General features: G+C 39.1%; 1 protein-coding gene across 5 annotated transcripts in view; it reads left to right on the top strand.

The window, feature by feature from the left end:
* The window catches only part of NFAT5 (nuclear factor of activated T cells 5), a 108,556-nt gene that overhangs the window by 30,725 nt on the left and 55,767 nt on the right, over window positions 1-22,064 (top strand). For 2 of the 5 annotated variants that reach the window (XR_003762907.1, XM_029075717.1), the window contains exon 2: window positions 13,781-13,906. Coding sequence is in view for 1 of the 5 variants with exons in the window: in XM_029075717.1 (XP_028931550.1) it covers window positions 13,781-13,906 (126 nt within the window). In the remaining 4 variants the exon portion in view is untranslated. Of the gene's footprint in view, window positions 1-13,780; window positions 13,907-22,064 lie in introns of those variants that run through there. The other 3 variants (XM_029075722.1, XM_029075718.1, XM_029075723.1) reach the window with 2 other exon arrangements.

Here is a 22,064-nt window from a genome sequence, read left to right as displayed (position 1 = left end):
TTTTCAAGGCCTGTTGCTGCTTTGTTTATTGGCAAGTTAGTGTCATAATCGGAGGTGTACAAAGGTGACCGGGCATTATAGGGTTTATGGCTGAAGAGGTTGGGTAGAGATATTCATTCAGTAGTATTTATTGAGCGCTCACTGTGTGCAGAGCACTGTACTAAGTACTTGGAATGGACAATTCGGCAACAGATAGAGACAATCCCTGCCCAGTGACGGGCTTACAGTCTAATCGGGGGTGACAGACAAAAACAAAACAACTTAATTACGATAAATAGAATCAAGGGGATGTTCTATTCCTTGGGCTAACTGCACCCCTAACCTTCATTAGCCGCACCATAATATATGCTGGTGGTCTTAGTGGGATGGCCCGAGAGATGGTTTAACGCATCCCATCATGACTACTGGAAAAGCACAATAATAATAATGATTAATAATTACGGTATTTAAGTGCTTACTTTGTGCCGACCACTGTTCTAAGCACTGGGGTTGATACAAGGAAATCGGGTTGTCCCATGAGGCTCACCATTTCATCCCCATTTTACAGATGAGGGAACCGAGGCACAGAGAAGTTAAGTGACTTGCCCAAGGTCACACAGCAGACAAGTGGCAGAGCTGAGATTAGAACCCACATCCTCTGACTCCCAAAACCGTGCTCTTTCCACTGAGCCACGCTGCTTCTCAAGCATATAGCCTACTAATAGTGGGGTGCCCCATCCCATACCCCAAGCAAAAAATCTCTGGAAGTAGGCAGCCCAGGGTGTAGGTTGTTCGACTGTTGAGGAGACAGAAGGATCCTTTGGCGAGACTCTGGATTTCTGAGCAGGCCTACGTAGGAGTACCCTGTGTAACACAAATGGGTTAGGGATTAGAAAATAACTCCAAATTCCCTGTCTCATTAAAAAACAGAATCCAGTAGATTGAGTCTGAAGCTTAGTCTTGTGGTACTGTAAAACAGAGAAAGAAAACCATTTTCTAAATATACACAATCATATTGATGCCTTCAATTTGTCACTTTTTATTGTTTACAGAACGTTACTTTCCTTATTTCATTTTGCCCTCACAAATCACTAAACTCTCTCCTCAGTTTCTTCATCTGTAAAATGGGAATAATTTTCCTGCTCTCCCTCCCTCTTAGATTGGGATCCGTTTATGCAACAGGGAGAGTCTGATCTGCTTATCTTATATCTTCCCCAGATCTTAGTCACATACTAAGCACTTGATAAATGTAATTAAAATTTGAAAGTGGCTCAGATGCGGCACCTAAATTAACAGTAGACCTGTGAAGGAAAAGCGGTGGCTCTCAAATAAAGTTTGTGTGTGTATCTGGGCGGGGGGTCCCCGTAGAAATACTGTAGGATTGCCTGATCTTGGCATACTTCCACCAAATGGCATGTGTGATGTCATCACATTATGCTGCATTCCCAACATAAGCTATGTGGTGTCACATGTTTATCCTTATCTTTTTATTTGTGAGAGCCATCCTTGGGCACCCTACCAAGAAGTGGCATGTGAGGCTATTATACTCCTAATTATATTTGTTTCTGGCAGCTGTTCAGGCCCTGTTGAATACTGCGTTACGGTCCTTTCGAGTTCCATGTTACCGTGGTGAGTTTATCACGGCTCTTATATCAGCTCTGCGTAGGGGCCGGGAGGCACAGTAGCACAAGGTCCAGTGGATTGAAATCCAGAAGCCATGGCATTTGATGCAGCACTTGTGAGACCGATGCAGAAAATCTGGCATGAAGGGCTTGCCGGTTTTCTCCTCCCTACTTCCTCCATCTCAGCTGAGGGAAAGCTTCACTTAACCGATGTTGGGCAATTACTTGTTCCGGAAGAGCACCTAGTGAATTTTAGTAAACTGCTAAAGGCTACGTATTAAGCACCAAACGTTTTATTTGTAGGGAGAGAGGTGCTGGGGTGCTGAAAACCAGCCCATCTTTCACGGTTGGTCAGCTACACCCAACTGCCGTGCTCAGAAGCAGGAGGATAGAGTCGCGGGAGAGGGGTTTGAGAGGTGGAACTGGTTGTACTCCCTTCCACCTGCTATGATTCCTCAGCTGCAGCAGACATAGCCAAACTCTTTACGCCTCAGCCTTTGATCTCTAGCCAGAAAAGTGCCAGGTTTGGCCCTACTTTTGCCAAACATAATGGAGGCTGGATTTAGAGCAGATTCTGCCCAATCCTGGCATACGTGCTTTTGGAATTTGTATTCTTATGTACCTTTGTGTTGTTTGTCTCTTCAGTACCTTTTTAATCTACTACAGGTACAAGCAACACGGCATAGAGGATAGAGCATGGGCCTCTGAATCAGAAGGTCATGAGTTCTAATCCTAGCTCTGCCACTTGTCTGCTATGAAACCTTGGGCAAGTCACTTCACTTCTCTGGACCTCAGGTGCCTCATCGGTAAATTGGAGATTGAGACTGTGTTCCCCATGGGGGACAGGGACTGTGTCCAACCCAATTTGCTTGTAGCCACCCCAGTGCTTAGTACAGTGCCTTGCATAAAGTAAGTGCTTAACAAATACCATTATTATTATTATTTAACCCCATCACCCCAACCCTCCCCCCTACTAAGTTGTAAACTTCTGATGAGGCAGAGCAGTCATGTTCTATGTTTCGGTGCTCTTGTGGAATTGGAGAAACAGTCTTACTTCAATCATATTGAGTGCTTACTGTGTGCAGAGCACCATGCTAAGCACTTGGGAGAGTCAAACGATACTACAATGTACAGACACATTCCCTGCTCACAACTGCATGCCTACCTGGGTACCAAATGATGTGTTGACAGAAGCTATAATTTTGTATATGCAAGTGTCTTTGGTCAAAAGCGTGAGTATTTTAACTTGACTTTTCCTGAACACGAGGGTCTTCTGGAACACAGCCCCTTCGTAAAAGACAGACGAACACTGTAGTGCTTTGCATTTACCGTGTCAGGCAGTTGTTTGTGGAGTACTGTCTGTAACTGATTGCTGTGGGCAGGGAACGAGTCTGCTTATTGTTACTTTTACTCTCCCAAGCGCCTAGTACAGTGATCTGCACACCGTAAGTTCTCAAATATGATTGAATGAAATATGAGTGAATGATCATAGAAAAAGGAGGAACCCGATAACCAGTTAATCAGGCTTATAGCATCAGCTTTTAAAATAGTTTAGATGTTATGTGCCTTAGGTCAGAGAAGAGGACAATAATATCAGCCTTTTGGAAAGTTCATCATACCATTTAAAATCTCTGGCTTCATAATTTTTCCTATTTTTGGTCCTTTTTTTCCTCTTTCCTTTTTTTTTTTTTTTTTTCCGGAGAAAGAGGCCCAATCCTAGCATTTGTCTGATTGTAAAAGCATACACCTGTGCTACAGGTTCAGTGACCTCCCCAAAGTCTTCAGAGTCCTCCCCGAAGCCAAAGTGCATCCATATCCCTTCTCCATAAGCCAATCTTTCCATGATCCATTAAACAGCAAGGGGAAATGGTGACCAAAAACAAAAAGAACTGGAGGAAGTTATCTTTCCCATTCCCCTTTTTCTAATGGATAATCCTGGTCTCTGTCCCAAAGAGGGCTTTTCTTTATGTGAGGACCCAGAGGTAAAGCCAGTGAAAGCACTGACAACTTTACATGAAGGGTAAAAGTCAGCAGAGAGGAGATTTATCCTGCTTACTGCCCCTCTCCTGCTTAGCTCTACTAAATAGCCTTGTTTTTCTGTTTGAGGAATGTAATATTTTACATAGAAAAAAGGCAAAGATTTATTTTACCTGCATTTATAAAACTATTCTGAGTTCAGATGATCTAATAATAATAATAATAATGTTTTTTTTAAGCACCTACTGTGTGCCAAGCACTGCTCTGTGCAGCCTGGCAAGCTTTAACTGATCTTGGAATGATATCAGCTGGTTTATTCAGCTGTGACTCATCGTGGTCAGTTGTCTAAACTTTAAAATGATTAATTTCTGCACTTACCTTTCATTTAGAATGCTGAATATTGAGATTAATGGTTTGTCTGAAAGACTTAGGATAGTATGGTATTTTTGTTTGGTTGAATTAGAGATTTTCAGAAGTAACTTTATATTATTACATAAATGGACTTGAAAACAATAGAAAGCTTTACATCAGATTTTCAAGGGGAACATTTATAAGTAATTTGTATTTTAAGCTTTTCCTCACCATATGTTGCTTTGGGAATAGTGCGCGGTACTCAGCAAGGTGTTGAAAATAAATTCCTTAAAACAGGGTGTCATTTTTCCAAGTTTAATATTAAACAATTAGTTTTTGGCAAGGTTGATAGGAGACAGGAAAAGATGCACAGAACTCAGATTTTGTCCAGGACACGTGTGTGTGTGTGTCTCTAAAGAAAAAAATTGAAATACCACCATAATTTTCAGTTTCTGAAAATGTATTTTTGACTTTTCATTCTGGTGACTGTTCAGATTCAAAGCACAGTCCTTGCAAAAGAATTGCCATTGACAGCTGGCAGATGAAAATGGGAACTCAGGAAGACCTGACTGTGTTTTTGTTCAGTCACCAGCATACTGGGAAATGGTTCATCACCTACATACTGTGAAATGCTTCATCACCTGCATACTGTGAAACTGTTCACCTGCAGGTTGGGCCCCCAGGCCCTGGAGCTGCATGCTTCCATTTTGCACTGCTGATGACTTCATCCATGTAAATTAGCAGAAGTACCCAGACATAGACCCTAAAAGAAATCAGGCTCAACCTAAAATCATGCTCTACTAAAGTAGGAATCTGAATAAAAATTAATAGTAGTTGTGGTATTTTTAAAGCACTTACTGTGTGCATAACACTGTTCTAAATGTTCGGGTATATACAGGATAAACCTGTTGGACACAGCCCAAGTAGGTGAGGGAATAGGTATTTAGTCCCCATTTTACAGATGAGGAAATTAAGGCACAGGCAGGATTAGAACCCAGGTCCTCTATTTACCAGGCCCATGCACTTTCCATTAGGCTACTCGGCTTATGATTTACAGCATTAGTCCTCTACTTCACTGTCAGGAAATATATCATCTCCAAACCTTCCTAGGTGTTTGTCATCTAATATATGCCATATAAGATGCAGCATTTTAGTGTTTACTCTGCAGGGCGCTGTACCAGGCGCTCGGGAGAATAGAATCAAATTGACAGACAAAATCCTTGCCGTAAAGCAGGTTGTAATATATGGAATTATTCTTTATGGCATTGCCTTGAATCCGAAAAATCCGTTGAGGGGATATGTAATTGGATAATATGAGTAACACAAGTTCTGCTTCCTGTGTAAATAGACAGTGGATGAGCCCGGCCTGCAGAAAGTCTGGCAGCCTAAAACTGAAATCTAGCAATTAGGCTGCGATGCTCACCTTGCTAAATGGAACTGAGACATGGACAGTGTATCGAAGATAGCTTAAAGAGCTGGACAGTTACCGTTAATACCATCCATCCTTTCCAAAGAGCTGTGGGAGCGAAAATGTTTGGCTCTGCTTACTTAGTGCGAGTCCCATTGGGCGTGACATTCCTTTAGCCCTTGCTTGAGAGGCGTTGGCTGGGTGGGACTTACACGTTTTAAAAGTCACTGGAAGAGGTTGGTCCCAGGAGCCTGGATGTCTCAGAAATAGCCACAAACTTGTAATGTGGGGGAGGGAAACCTCAGAAGTCACTGAAAGACAGCAGCTGCCCAAGACCACGGGGTGAATGAGGGAAATCAGCTTTGGGTGGAAGGGAAAAATTGCCTTGAGCTAGTATGTGGCGGGAAAAATGGCCCTGAGATGGATAATATGGTTTGGATAAGTATTATCGTATTTTATAAATTTGATTCTTAGGATGTACTGGCATATCAGTGGAAAGAGCCCGGGCTTTGGAGTCAGAGGTCATGGGTTCAAATCCCGGCTCTGCCACTTGTCAGCTGTGTGACTGTGGGCAAGTCACTTAACTTCTCTGTGCCTCAGTTACCTCATCTATAAAATGGGGATTAACACTGTGAGCCCCATGAGGGACAACCTGATTCCCTTGTGTCTACCCCAGCGCTTAGAACAGTGCTCTGCACATAGTAAGCGCTTAACAAATACCAAATACCAACATTATTATATGCCACCTTATGGCCATTCCGGTGTGTGGCATCTGGAGATATGCCCGCTCTATTTGCTGATAACTTCGAAGACAGGGCTTATAGCTTCTGGGAGATAAATCTAATCACAGCAGGTAGGTCGGTTCTCTTCTGTAGCTGCTCTCCCATCCCATTCTCCCCTGTTCTGAGGAACTTTTCTTCCCATTCCCAACCTCCCAAATTCAGCCCCTCCCCTCTGTTTCCTTCACTCTGCTGCCTGGAGAATTTTTCTAAAAAAAAAAAAAAAAAAATTCAGTCTACATCTCCCTACTCCTCAAGAACATCCAGTAGTTTCTCATCCACCTCCACATCAAATAGAAACACCCTACCACTGGCTCTAAAGCACTCATTCAGCTTCCCCGTTCCTCCCTTACCTTCTACTGCAGCCCAGCCTGCGCAGTTTGCTCCTCTAGTGTCAGTTTGCTCACGGTGCCTCAGTCTCATCTCTCTCACTGCGATCCTTTCCCATACCCTCCTCTCTGGCCTGGAACACCCCCTCCATGTACTACAGGCCACCACTCTCCCCATCTTCAGAGCCTTATTACGGTCACATCGCCTTCAAGAGGCCTTCCTCGATTAAGCCCCCTTTTCCTGGATTCTCTCTTCAGTGTCACCTCTGCCCTTGGATCTGTAATAATAAAAATAATAATGGTATTTGTTAAGCACTTGCTATGTGCAAAGCACTGTTCTAAGTGCTGGGGATACAAGGTGATCAGGTGGTCCCACCTGGGGCTCACAGTCCTAATCCCCATTTTCCAGATGAGGTAACTGAGGCACAGAGAAGTGAAGAGACTTGCCCAAAGTCACACAGCTGACAAGTGGCAGAGCCGGGGTTAGAACCCACAACCTCTGACTCCCAAGCCCGGGCTCTTTCCACTGAGCCACGCTGCTTCTCTAAAGCGAAATTCAACAAGTCCCACCGAGATTCAAACTTGGATCTCTGGATTCAGGGACAAAAGTCCTAACAGTTACAACACGGAGTCAGACACCTATGCATCTGTACCCTTTGGGCGCTTGGTATTCGCCCCAACCCCACAGCACTTACGTACGTATCCGCCCCTTATTTCTACTAATGTCTGTCTCCCCCTAGTCTGTAAGCTCATGAGGGTAGAGAAGGTGTCTACCGACTGATGTATTGCACTCCTCAAAGACCTTAGTACATTGCTCAGCACACAGTAAATGCTCAGTAAATACCATTAATTGATTAGCAGTGGTGTTTTTCAAGGGGGAGTCATAAACTTGAAATCTATTGCCAGTGTGGCTCAGTGAAAAGAGCGTGGGCTTCGGGAATCAGAGGTCATGGGTTCGACTCCCGGCTCTGCCACTTGTCAGCTGTGTGACTGTGGGCAAGTCACTTAACTTCTCTGTGCCTCAGTTACCTCATCTGTCAAATGGGGATTATCTGTGAGCCTCACGTGGGACAAACTGATTACCCTGTATCTCCCCCAGTGCTTAGAACAGTGCTCTGCACATAGTAAGCGCTTAACAAATACCAACATTATTATTGCCCATCCTATATGAGAGTGAACCATTTGTGAAGAACAGTTAGAATAGATGAAAGTTCATGCTACCAATTCTGTGATAGTCTACTTTCCCAAGTGCTTAGTACAGTTCTCTGCACCCAGTAAGCGCTCAATAAATATGCTTGATGGATGCCTGAAATCTTTGCTCAGGGTCCTCCCTTTTCTTGCTCTTCACTTGTTCACCCCGAGTGCTCATCTGCTCACTTAGTTTCACATAGCATCTTTGTGTAGAATATTCCAAAAATATACCTCACCAGCTTTGACCTTTTACCTGGCTTTCAATCTCTCATTTTCTCCCGACTCCAAGGCATTCATATAGGGATGACTTGCCGGTATCTTCAATTCATTTTAGCAAAAACTGAACGCTTCCTTTTCACATCTCCTCCTAACTTTCCCATCAGAGTTAAAATTATTATCTTTCCTTTCTTAGAAGTTTGCAACCCTGAGGCCCTCTTTGACTCCTCTGGCTTTCATCTCCCTCATTCAGACAGGTTCCTGATGTGGTTTTTTTTCACCATATTTTCTGGATATTCCCCTTCCTCCCATGCTTAAGGCTGCCTAGCTAGTCCAAACCTTATCTCCTCTTGGCAGGATTACTGCATTATCTGCTTTAACTGGCCTCCCTCCCTCCAAATTCTCTCTTTTTGCACCTCAGAATGCATCACTTCCCACTTCAGAACCCTCCAATAACTACCCATTTCTCTCTCTACTAAAGGGACACTCGTAACAGTCTGATTTAAGACTCTTCACTGCCTGTCTCCATTTTTAGAAGTCGCATTTATAGGAGGCATTTCCTGACTAATTTTCACCTCCCTGGTTAGCTGCCTATAGAATTCACGAATATAGCTGTTTTCCATTAATAATTGATTCTTTGCCTGTTTTTGCTTCTATCGTTTGTATCTATTCTTTTACCTTTAATCTTATTACATGCTTACAATTGGGACTTTGTTCTCTCTGTTTTCACTGATAAATTGGCACTTTCAATATTCAATAGAAAGAGGTGATGCTGTTTTTCACTGTTAATGTGTAGGTTTTATGCAAAATTGTAAGTTCTGAACAGACCCATTTAAAATATATATTTTAGGCTTTGCAATTTCTCCTGCTTTACAGTCTTAGAGTTACAGCTCTGACATTTCCCCTGCTCTGCAATCTCATATTTGAGCATCATATTGAGCATTTACTAAGCACTCGGGAGAGTACAATGCAATAGGATTGGTAGACACTCTCTCTACCCAAGAGGAGCTTACAGTCTAGAATAAAGTAAGAAACTCTCTCCGTTTAAGCATGCCAACAAATAGATTTATTTCATCTTTAAGCCACTCATCTTTAGGGATTTTTCCTCACTGTACTTTTTCTGGTGTCCAGGGAAAGATCATGTGCTGTTTTGAAGTGCAGAGGTTTGTTTTGTGATCAGTAACAATGGAGAGGCTGTTCTGGAGACACCTTCTCCCTTCTGCTTAGACCATGTAGGAGAGGGACTGCATCCAAGCTGATCATCCCACATTTACCCCAGCACTTAAAACAATGTTTTGCCATAGTACCGAAGCGCTTAACAACTCTCTTGAAAAAAAAAAAAACACAAAAAAACTAATCAGCAGAGGGAATTTTCCCATAAAAGAATAGGATTGTACCATGATTGTAACTTTGTTGAGAAGAGCCAGTACTTTATCAATCCGCAACTTTTTTGGCCACCAGCTTACCCCACCCTTAGGATGGAGTGTAAATCAATGAATGAAGTAAACACAAAAGTCATGGTTAAATGAAGATAAAGTGTGCTTTTACGAGGAAGCGTTTAACTTGGTTTAATCTTCCGTTCACTAAACATCATTAGAAAAACGGTTTTTATTTTAACAAGTTTTGTTGTGGCATCATTATAGTCATCTGTTAAATAAATGGACAATTACGTTATATAAGCAACATGTTATAGAGGACAAACTGGCAGGATAGTGACATTGAGCCAGTTAAATTTAATGAAAACCTTTTTTGGCAAGGTGAAATAGGCAGCATGCTCCCACTTTTTATGCTTCTAAATCTTTGTTGTGTTTTTATTAATAAAGAACCTGAATCAGTTTAAGGCAGAGCTCTCCACAGTGCCAAAATAGACTATTATTATTACAGTCTACTTGTATAAAATCATTTTACTCTGTGGGATAGAACAGACATAATGCAATTACAGCACAATTATTAACAAATATTTTAAAAACTGCCTTTCAGTTCAAGAATAGTTCATCATATGACATTACTAAGTTCATTCTGTTCGTTTTGGAAATTAGTCATGCATCCAAAACATGGGATTCCTTTATTTTTTCAAAAAAAATTTTTTTAAAGTATACTCTGCTTTGGTTTTCATTCAAGTTTTATAATTTAGTCAAGAACAGCAGCTGAAAGGTGCAGGAAAATTTCCATCTTGTAATTTTATGAGAACAAAATAACTTTTGTATGAAATCTGAGTCTGCCAATGCTTCAAACTACTGTTTAGCTCATACTACTGTTGGTTGGAGGGCCAATTGTCAAGTAGTTATAATTGGCTCACTCTTTGGGAAGAAAGTTTTAGTGTGTACATCATGATTTTGTCTAGGACCTAATACTATTTAGTATTTTCTAAAATTACTTGAATAAGGACTTAGTGAGCTTGTTGATTTCATCGCTATGACATTGTTAGTATTTTAACTAGTAAGATAATAATTCAAAATGCTATGGGGTTTATTTTCTTAATATTGTAAAGGCCTGAAGTCTTTTAATTGTGCATTGGGGTGCCATCTTGAGTTTAAAGAAATGTTATTAGGAGTGTTTTGACTTAATTATAATCTCTGTTATGTCTTTAAGGCTATAATTATTTTAAAACTGGCTATTCAGTTGGTTTCTTATAAAATTACTGAAACTGGAGATGAAAAATTCAGCTATGATCTGATCATTCCTTAAAACTCATAGAATGAAGTAGTTTTTTCCTCATGAAGACAGAATTGAAAACTGAGAGGTCTTGGGAGCCAATTATCAGTGTATAACTGGTGGTTCTGAAAGTTGTCTAGAACAGTGCTTTCTAACCATTTTTATTTGGGGAGACACTAGTGGAAGAAGAGTGGCTCCTCCCTCCCCGTACTGCCCTTGGAAAAAAAGATGTGAGATGTGAGATGATATGAGATGTGATGTGAGATGTGATAAAGTGGGATGGAGTGGTATTTTAGTAAAAAGAAACAGCACAGAACTTTGTAATGGAAATAGTGATTGCTTTTACAGAACTCGGAAAAATTCGTATAATTATTGTGTTTTTTTCTAGAAGGCTCATCTATTAGACCCTCTACATCCTTATTTCAAGGTTATTGAATTAAATTTTAGGACATCCTTTGGCTCGGTCTTGAGAATGTATCTGGAAAAGTAAAACTAACTAAAAATTTCTCAATATTAAGCTATTACATTTCAGGGTAGAAATAATGCCTGAGATATTGGAAAAAATTAAGCTCTCAAAAACATTATATAGTAACTTCACAATATAGGTATTTTATCTCTAAAGAGACCTTCTCAAAAATTAATACTATTCCAAAGGAAGATACTACATTAGAGAGTTAATAGCCAATTTTAAACAAGTTGATAATTGAAACAGAAATTATGCCTTGCAGGTTTTCTGAGATATTTTTGAGAACATTTTTATGAAAAATCTTAATAAAATGGAAAAGAATAGGCAATATTAGAACTTGAATTGACCTAGGTTTGTTTTTTATACTGAGTCAGATTTAATTGGCTGAGCCTCATTATTGCAACATATCCTAAAAAGGCTACATTGCATTGTGTTATTGTTTTCTTAAAATAACCTGCAAGATGTGATATGGAGAGGTAAATATGCGACAGCATGCTAGTGCACTGAATTATACTTAGATCAAGAGAAGTTGTTAGGTATATAGAGCTGTACTAGTTAGTTATTCTTGGCCTGTGTAATCTTTTAGAAATCTAATATGCAACAGACATTCAGCCAGTGCATTTTTCCAGCGGAGATGCCAACTATGATGACTGTCAAGCTTGAAGTGTTTTTTAACAGAGAGTGAATGCTGTCTCTCTTCAATGCAGAAAGTATGTTGGCAAATGGAAGGTGCCAAAAAATCCGTTTCAGAATGTCTGAAGTGAAACCGTACCTTTGGGATGTGCTAGTTAGTAGAGGACCAGATATTTTAGTTGAGCTATATTATTTACTACTTAAGCATCATACAAGCCCTTCTAACCCCTAGGCCACTAGGGCAATTTTCTGGCAGAGGTGTAAAAAAAAAATAAATAAATCAGTTCACAGAACTTAGCATGCTTAATGGGACCCAAAAAGGTGTAAAGAATTTCAGGAGTTCACCTGATTCAACTGCTTATCTGAATGCCCGAATCAGCCAAGACAGATGGTTATTTCTTATGTTTAAGGGCCTCCAGAGATGGAGATGCTATAATCACCCTTGGTAACAGTTCCTAGTGTTTAGTCATGCAGTTCGTAAAGAAGTTCTTGTTTTTCGTCCAACCAAGATTTCTTTTATTGCAGTTAAAACCCATTTTTATCTGTGTGGTGTTATATAGAGATGGCATTTAACTTTTCCACTCTTTCATTCTTATATTAGCTTTCATTAAACTCAGTTAAAATCCCTCCCCCATCATCCAGGCTAACTTTATTCCTTTAAACTTTCCTTTTACAGCCTATTTTCTTTAAACACTTATAGATTATCTTTAGTTTCTTTACATCCCTTTTAAAATGTAGAGACCTGAAGTGGATTTAGTGCTTTAATAAAGTTCCTACTCTTGTGTTTGGAGAAGAATTCCTTCCTGGCTCCTTACTTCAGTTATACTGTCCCCGTGTAGATTACTTTAAAAAATAAAACCGCTCCATTTCTAATTCATCTTGTGGTTGCATATGATTAGCAGATCTTTTGACCAAAGTTGTGCCTAGGCACTTCTGTAGTAAGCGTTAAAAAGCCACCACTGTTTGTTTCCCACCCCTGGATGACAGTAAAAGAGTTGAGGAATTGACAGAAACAGGAGGATGAATCTTCTCCCTCCCTTTTCTACTAATACAGTACAGGCTTACACATTGGCATCTTTTTGGCATAATTTTTGCAACCCCAAAACAGGGGAAATGCTATGGTGGGAAATTATGTCTAGTGATAAGGGGAGCAGGAGTGAAAAGGGGAAAAGCAGGAGGACAGGAGCAGAGAAGGAAGAGAAAATTTTAATGAGTCAGTCAAAGGGGATTTATTGAGCATTACTTTGTGAAGAGCACCGAACTAAGTGCTTGGGAGAGTACAAGAGAGTTGGCAGACGTGTTCCCTGCCCACAATGAGCTTACGGTGTAGAGGAGAAGCAGGAGAGGATGGTGTCAGTGGAGCCAAGGTTAGATAATGTCTCAAGGATAATGGGGTGGTCCGTAGTGTTAGAGTCAGCTGAGTGGTGAAGGAGGATTAGAATGAAGTAGAGAGGGTAGTTTCCATGGAGTGAAGGGGTCAGAAGCCAGGTTGGAAGGAGAGAATTGGAGGAGAGGAAGAGGAGGCAGCAGGCTAGACAACTTGCTTAAGGAGTTTGTATAGTTTTGCAATCCAAAGGGCTGCCTACAGTAGGTACTCAATGTATGGTAGCTCCCCTCAGCCCTTCCTCTCTTTCCTCTCCTGGCCCCTGCACACATTTCAAGAAAGAAAATTTGTCAGCTTGAATCTGTCTGACCCTACTTTTCGTGGTACCCCAGTGTGTGTTACTATCCCTAATGAAAAAGAAAATTATTTCCTGCTCAAAATTTGGTGACTGGGGGTAGATTTTACAGTGAAGGCAATTATATGAATAAATACCTGTTTTGATGATTTTAGAGGAGCTGATTGTCGGCAGACCTAACCTCCCTTAAACTTTATTTGGGAATTTTCACTCGATCTAGTGCCTGCTCATTCCCTGTTGGTCATTGATGGCCATGCTAGAGATTATCTGCAACCGATTTAGCACCCACATAAGAATTAAGTAATTTTATGACAGCTGTAAATCACTCTGATAGCAAAAAATCAGAGTGTTAGCGAAAAGCACTATTTTTTGAAATGTTAGGGCCAAAAAAAGATTTCCTTCAATTTAATCTGAGTTTTTCTGATGAATCGCATAATTCATCGAGATTATAACATTAATATCCGTCTCATTTGTTTCTTTTGCTTGTCTTTTCAGAATCGGTCTATGATCTTCTCCCGAAAGAGTTACAGTTACCTCCATCCAGAGAAACAACTGTAGCATCCATGAGTCAAACAAGTGGTGGCGAGGCGGGATCGCCTCCTCCAGCTGTAGTTGCTGCTGGTATGCATTTCATTTTATTCTATTATGTCTATAAGGTTGTTCTCTTCTGGCCGACGTGAACAGTGCTGGCAAAGTTTGGATTAAAAAAAAAAAATGATCATGGAGGATAATTGAGGGTTCATTGTAGGAGGTTGAAATTTCCTTTGGCCCAAATTTTTTTATTCTTATTTGATTATTGTGAATGATAAGCTGTTCAAGCAAGAAATTAACGTACCAGCAAGACATTTGTGTATTGACCCTGCCATCTCCTAGAATGGACCCTACCTTCAAAAGAGGAAACCAGTTTGAAGCTGTCTTTGTAGACTGCATGTAGAAGGTTAAAGTCCAAGCTATGGGTAGAAAATGGTATTTGAGACAATATTTGTAACTATCTATGAAAAATTATTCTCTTTTGGCGATTGGCCTGAAGAAGGCTTCCAGGCTAAAACGCTCAAATCTCTTTTCTGTTTGTAGCATGTAACTGTAACCTTATCATTGCATGTTAAAATGTTTGTGTAACTCTTACTGGCCAGGGTGGCGTCATGCTTATTTTATATTCAGATGAAAGACGTTAGGGATTTGAATATGAGACTATCCATCCAAGATGGGGAAATTTCTTTGTAAAAGTGTGGAAGATCGTATTTGAAATTCGAATTTGTGTTTTATATTTGTCTCCTAAATTATTTGATTTCTGTTGAAGGACAAGGGACCTGCTATTTAATAAATAATTACTTTGCCCCAAATTTATACTTTAAAATAAAAGGAAGAGGGCAGTAGAAGAACGGGGGCAGACAGGCTACTAACTGAGAACAGTTTGGAGAAATTGCCATTACTCTTTTCCCCAGTGATGACTTGCACAGCTGGGATTGCTCTTCAGTCAGTTTTATAGACTGGTGAGCCACTTCACTTGGTTGAAAAGGCAAAGCAACAGACATGCCTGAGGTTTACTTATCTGCCCTCCGGATTATTGAGGTTTCTTGGATAATATATTTCCTCTAGTCTTTAAAATGGTGTGTTAAGACCATTGAGGGAGGTGCTGTCGTCAACTTCTGACGGCTGAAAGACGTTAATTAAGCCGGAAGTTATCTGAAATGGGTGCTGACTACGTTATATGGCGTCTGATGTTTATTCATATGCATTAACTTTATGTATAGGAACCTTCACCCTGATATATATAGTGCAGTAAGCAGACCTCCCATCTGGGAGCAGAAAAAACTTGGAACCTGGCAAAGAAACTTTACAGCACTGCTCACTCTTCAAGTGTTGCCAGACATTTCTAACCGGTTTTGTGGATTTAATTTGTGTAGAATGGAATTTTTTATTCACCATATTTCTATCATGACATGGGTTGTATTTTTATCTCAATTTGGTTTTAAAAGTACCAGGAATATGGTTCAGATATTTAAAAACAATTTAAAGTTTTGCACTAAAATTTACCGGAGAGCAAAATATAAGAAAAATATTTTCAGTAGCTCAAAAATTCTATTTCACTTTAAATCCACATTGAGAAATTAACCAACTGCTTATTTCTTTAATATCTTCTGAAACCGTTTTTAAAGCTAAACTGAGCTGGGTAGAACTAAACGTCTGTGTCTTTTGTGCTTATCCAGTATCTGCTGACAGTGGTAGATCCAGATCCTTTTAGAGGCTGAAAGTACGTTAGCTGGATTGTAGTCGGAACAACTCAAATAAAACCAAAAGATGTCAGTATAGTATAGCTCTCAAATTTTTCATTGATAAACATTGGCAGAAGATGCAGTTACTCAAAGTTATAATAATTAAATATCCTGATTTTTTCACATTTCTTTGAACTTTGATTAGAATGGCACCAACAGATATACAGTTAAAATGCAAGAGAAAAGTGATATCCCGTCTTATAAATTGTAAATTGGCACTAAGGGTATCGTGGAGGTGAGAAGAAACGTGGCTGTTGCGATTTAGCCATGTCCAGATCATCAAACTCTGTTTTTTCTCGAGCAGTTTTTTTCTTAGTTGTATGTACAATTTTGTTTGTGTCTGATTGGTTTTAGTCTAAAATTACAATTTTTATTGTTAAGAAATAAAACCGAAATTACTATATATATAGTAGAGAAACCAATTTAAGCTTGCAAATGATTTATCACTTTTTTGAGACATGGCTAACACAAACAGCCTTAGAATAATCTTCAGATTTCTCGTGGTAATAGAGATAATTCTCATGGATTATTTTGAGCCAAAAACGTTCACCAGAAACACTGACAAAACACTCTGACAAGATTATATTTCAAGAATAATCAGAATCACTTAAACGTAATTTGTTTTGTGCTTTTGTAGGCATAACACTACAGTGTTTAGTCACATGAATTTAGGTTCTGTTAAATTATTTGCTCTGTAATTGGGTGCTTTTAAACATATATACATATATATGTGTATATATCTTTATATGTGTGTATACGTATATGTATATGTATATATATATATGATTCTTAATACAGCTAACTTTTCAGTTCTGAAGGAACAGGATTAGCTGCCAACAGGTAAGGGAGCCAAATGGGAACAGACTTCTAGTTCTACCATCTGTTTCATAAAGTTTGAATTAGTTAAAACTTTCAAAGTATATGGATTTTCATGAAAATATTTCATTAATTATTTAAACTGTGTATTTCTCAGATTCACCAATACAGAACTTTTACACATATTTTACATGACAAAACAAAATGCAACTCATCCACAATGCAGAATGGGATAATAACCCATCAGAATACTAAGATCCCGTTTGTTGAAACTTAAAGAATGATTTTGGTGGTTCTTCATTGGAATCACTTAAACAGTTTTGGAAGAATAGGTCTTCCTGGAGCAGTATTTTGGGCTCTTCGTAAAGACGGAGGATCTACTCCTCAAGGGGAAGAGTGATCAGACTTAATGTGAAATCAGTAAATTCTAAGGACTTTCAACCCTAGGCAATATTTAGATCTCTGAGGATTGAGGTATGTGAATAGGCCTTGGTGCTTGTTTAGTGTTAGGGATTCTTGTAATTTGCCTTTCTTGTCCTGAGTTTTTTTATTTTTTTTTTCCAATTAAGGTAATAATTCTATCTTTTTATAATGTTAGAAAAAAGAAACTCTCAATATTTCTTCCCCCAAATTTTAATTCAGATTCCTTCCTCACTTATTTCAAATGCCAGTACTCAAATCCAATACTCTGTCATTTGCTTTAGGATGAATCAGTTATTGTCCTACCTCAGCAGGGACTTATTTTAAAATAAAATGTAAATTATTGGCCTAAAATGTAATTTTGAGGGCCCATTAGATAGTCAACTCCTTGAGGGTAGAGATCGTATCTATTACCCTCCCCAAAACCCTGTACAGGTCTCTGCACACAGTAAGTGCTCAGTAAGTACCGCGGATTGATTTTAATATTTTATCAAAATTCATTTTTGACTGCTACCTCCTCCAATTCCTTAAAATCTAATGCTCATAATATATGTTCTTTGTATTTTGTTAACTTTCATGAAGCTTGATCTGTCTAAAAATAATGATTTCAGGTAGTCCTTTTCTTACTAAGAATGTAAACATTTCACAATTTACCATTATACTTTCTATAAATCAGGCCTGTGGAAGGGAGTAATTGGCATTAATAAGCAATGAATAATCCACAGACATATCTCCGAGGAAACCTAAGTCCTCTGGGACTTTCTCTTTAGCATTTAGCATTCATTGGGACCTAGGTGTTTTAGAAAATGGCATGAGTTTCCTATGCAGTAAACTGAAGTTATTTCTAAACCTTGCTGCTTTGACTTCTGGGTCTCCAATTTGGCAGCTTTGGAAATACAGTATGAACTTTGCATTGCCCAGATCTTACTGGGAAATTCAGAAAAGTGAAAGAAAGGTGGAGGAATCAGAAGGGAGTGAAGAGATGCCAATTCACCTGAAATGAGGTGAGTGCAGATATGTCGGACATCCCAAATTGGAGGATGGTGATTGTTCATTCACCTCTCACCTCTTCGTTTAATGTGGTACTGGGCAATCAAACTCAAGGAAAGCTTTCTCTTCTAGTGTTAGCCGGCTACTGAGCCCTCCAGGGCCACCAAACTGTCCAGAAGAGGGTTAAACGAGGGTGCGAGTAGTACGAGAATATTCATAATGCAGGTAACTGGAGGTTTTTTGAAGTTTATCAGTTTTCACAACAAATCTTCGAAGTTCATGGAAGTAAATAATTGTTAAAAGATATTGAACGGGAAGCCAATAACTGCATGTATTAACTTATATTGAATGTCCCGTGAAGGTGTTGCGCTAAGATAGAAAGCATTTAAAATTCATTAGCCCAAAGAGGTAGTTTTTTCACTGTGTCTTAGTAGGTAATAAAAGTGTGTTTCTTTGGTCCCTGTGAAGCATATTCTAGAATTCTGGCCCCTACGTGGAATATGTGCTAACTCCAGTAGAGATCGGAAATCGGGACCACCCAAAGCCCTGCCTGTCCCCAACCTCAGTTGCTGCCCCTACTGAACTGGTCCAGCCTTGTTCTGATTGCCATGTGGCATTCATGATGTCATGGGTGTGGAAATACATTGGGTTAAACTCACTTCTACGAGTAGTGGGGGAAATGGCAGCAGGTATGAGATTGCGTAAGGCCTACAAGGACAAGCAGCCAGTAGCCCAACCTTGCTTGCATTGCAATGCTCCCTTAGAAGCAAATTCCCACACATTTCTGGTTTGGCCTGAAAAATGAGGCCAGGGGCTATCAGAGCCGCGAATCGTATTTGGCACTGTACCATCCTAGAGGTAAAAGCTGAGATCTTGTGGGACCCACAGGCTTTTCGGAGCCTAAGTAGAGCTCGAAGTCTCCAGTTCCCTCAAATTAAAGCAGAGGATTATTAGCAGGAGTAGTGCAGTTTCTCTCAGCTCTCATAGATCCAAAACATTGAAAGAGTCAATTTGCTACTTAGAGGCAAGTTCCCCGGTAGCCAAGTACTGAACCATTTAGATGTAAGTGTGCTCTCAGTAATAAGAATGAGATGTTGCAGCACACATTTGTGCACACAGAAAAGTCTATTTCTTTAACTAGACATATTCAATATCTTGTGAATTGTTGCTAGATCAATGGTCTTTATTAGGTTTTGTATTACATCTAGGTGTATGAGATTAGGAGAACTGTAAACATATACATTTTACATGTAACAGTTTTCAAGTCACAGTTTTATCACCCCCAACTTTTGAATTTTATCTATTATTTCCCTCATACACTTTATAATATGTGAGAAACAGCATGGCATAGTGGAGGAACATCATAGGGCAGTGGAAAGAGCACTGCATAAGAATCACAGGACCTTGGTTTTAATCCTGGCTCTGCCACTTGCCTGCTGTGTGACCTCGGGCAAGTCACTTCACTTCTCTATGCCTTAGTTACCTCATCTGGATTCATTCATTCAGTCACTTATTGAGCACTTACTGTGTGCAGAGCACTGTACTGAGCGCTTGGAAAGTACAGTTTAACAATAGAGACAATCCCTGCCCACAGAGGGTTTACAGTCTAGAATGCCTGATCTCCCTCCTACATAGACTTTGTGCCCTGTCTGGGATGTAATAAGCTTGTACCTACTCTAGCAGTTAGAACAATTCTTGGCACATAGTAAGCACTTAAATACTATGATGATAATTGTGATTTTTGTCCACTAGAATGATTTATGATGAAAGAGCTAGACCAGAAGAACTAGAAAAATGTTGACGAGAGATGGGAAAGTCCACTAGAAGTCTTTGTGAGGTAACTAAAGGTCCTGAAGCTACCATTTGAACATAGCTTATGTGCAAGTTACAGCAAAATTTGTTGAATGCTCACTGTATGCAGGGTGCTATGCCCTGGAAAACCTAAATCCAACTACAGAAAGATCTGAATTAGTGCAAAACGTGAGTTTTTAATTCTGTGGAAAAGAAAAAGAATATCCCTGGCACCTAAAAATATAAAAACAGCAATGAATCGAGAGAGATCCTTAAATTGCACACATCATTGTTAGAGGGTAAACCTTTGTCAACATGTCTTTTCACTTGGATGTTTTTCTTGGTCTTGGATCAATCAATCTCCAGCCTCAACTTTCATTTGTGGTTTGATATACTCAATCTCTGAAATAATAGTTACTTTTTTCTGGGTCACGACGAAAAGTGTGAAGAACAGACTGTCCCATCTACTAATGATTGCACCCGAAAATGCATTGCTGTCTAAATGCTATTGCTGCCTAAATGGTATTACTCACAGAGAGTTCTGATCTATAAATTTCATTGTTGTCATCACCATCATCTTTGTAAGCATTACAGAGTGCTTGGTGGGACATTCAGAAGTATGAGATGCAATTTCTGCCCTTTGTTTACGGCAACGATATTTAAGAAACCCTGTGTAGGGATAAATAACACAAACGGATAGGTAATACAAAAAAGAAAAACAGATGAATACATTAGAGTGCTGAGATGGCTGAGGGAATGATATGAACAGAAAGGAGGGAAGATTAATTAAGGAATGCCTCCTATAAGTGACAGACTGTAGGGGATTATTAGATAGGCACAGAATAGATGAGCATTTGCCCATTGTACTCACCTCCCTTTAATTTTTAATTTTATATAAAAAACAATTTCATTATAGATTTCTCTTTGAGGATCAATAATGTATGGAAAAATAAATTAGTCATTTCTGAAATGTAGTGGATTTTTTTCTTTAAGAATCTCAAAATGGGAAAATTATGTTATAGTAGCTATTGAGTTAGAGGAAATTTATTAATTAGGGGGATAAAATGGTTTTAGGTTACCAGCACAACTAATGTTTTTCCAAACAACTTACTATAAATTTCATCCTTGACTAGCTTGACTTGTCATGTCCTTGACTAGCAGAATGCTTTTCACCTTTTCTACAGTCGCAGAAATGTAAAGTACAATAAAATTGAATCCGAGGCCGGAGAGCATTATAGTAACATGGTACTTTGACACCATGCTCTTGGGCACTAAAGTTTATTCCTACACAGAACTTACTTTCACCAATTTGTGGGTTTTGTTATACCCAGAAGATATTTGTAGAAAGTCTCCTAATACTTTCATTGCAATATATCCAAATTTTATAATGGAAGCACATGTTATAGCAGCAATTGGAAATTTATTCATTCGAGCGTATTTGTTGAGCACTTACTGTACTAAGTGCTTGATTTGTTTACTAATCGTTTTATTAAGACATTTATTAAGAAAATAATATCCTTTATCTGTTGCCTGTGAGAATTCATCTACTATTGAAACTATTGCATTTTTCCATCCAGACCCAAATAGCAAAACCAGATTTTTTTTTAAACAGAGGATTTTGTTGTTGATTTTCCATGAACTTCATTCTGTTCCAAGTAAAGAAAACTTCTAGATAAGGTAGACTTTAGGAGGAAAATTGCCACCCACATCTACACTATTAGTAGTCAACTGAAAATCATTGACGTGCATTCTAAATATTTGAAATAATTTATGGCAAGGTGGCGTTTTCAGGGAACATTATCCACCAACTCTGCTGTATTTTACTCTCCCAAGTTCTGTGTACACAGTAGGTGCTCAGTAGATATCATTGATTGACATTTTGGACAGTATGACCTTTATTCTCTATAATTTTAATTTCTCTAAGCCAGTAGTAACTATTTACTTTTTTTGTGTTTGGTCAGTATTACCATTTTGGCCACTGGTGGTACTTTCTTTGCTTTACCCATAGTTCCCGCAATCTTTTCTAGTATACTAATTATAGCACAATTTGGGGCCTTTTATCTTAAAAACTTATTATCTGAAGACTTCATCTTTATTTTGGGCCCTTTGGACCAAATCTGAGATACCAGGGCAGAAGACTACTTTATTTACCGGTAGAAAAATAACTTCCCGGCAGATTTCAGGTTTTGGAAAGGAAGGGATTGCTAACGAGCTTTCAAAGACCTGGACATTTCTTTCTGGGCTAGAAGTTCTTCAGCTACAAATTATATCCTATTTGCTTGTTAGGTAGGTATCTCAATTTGTGTGAAGTTTAAGTTTACCTCTCAACACCTGAAAAATACCTGTTGTAGTATAATTCATATCAGAGTCTTAAGCAAAACTTTAAAAATGTACAGTTCCTAAAACTGGAGAGCTGAAAAACTCCCAGAAAATTCTAGGTACTATTTTGGTGGTGTTATGACCTCTTAAAGAAATAAGTATTTATT

The sequence above is a fragment of the Ornithorhynchus anatinus genome, chromosome 11 (assembly GCF_004115215.2).
Source record: "Ornithorhynchus anatinus isolate Pmale09 chromosome 11, mOrnAna1.pri.v4, whole genome shotgun sequence".
Lineage (NCBI taxonomy): Eukaryota > Metazoa > Chordata > Mammalia > Monotremata > Ornithorhynchidae > Ornithorhynchus > Ornithorhynchus anatinus.
The sequence above is the reverse complement of the archived record's forward strand: the minus strand, read 5'-3'. Positions and strand labels throughout refer to the sequence as shown.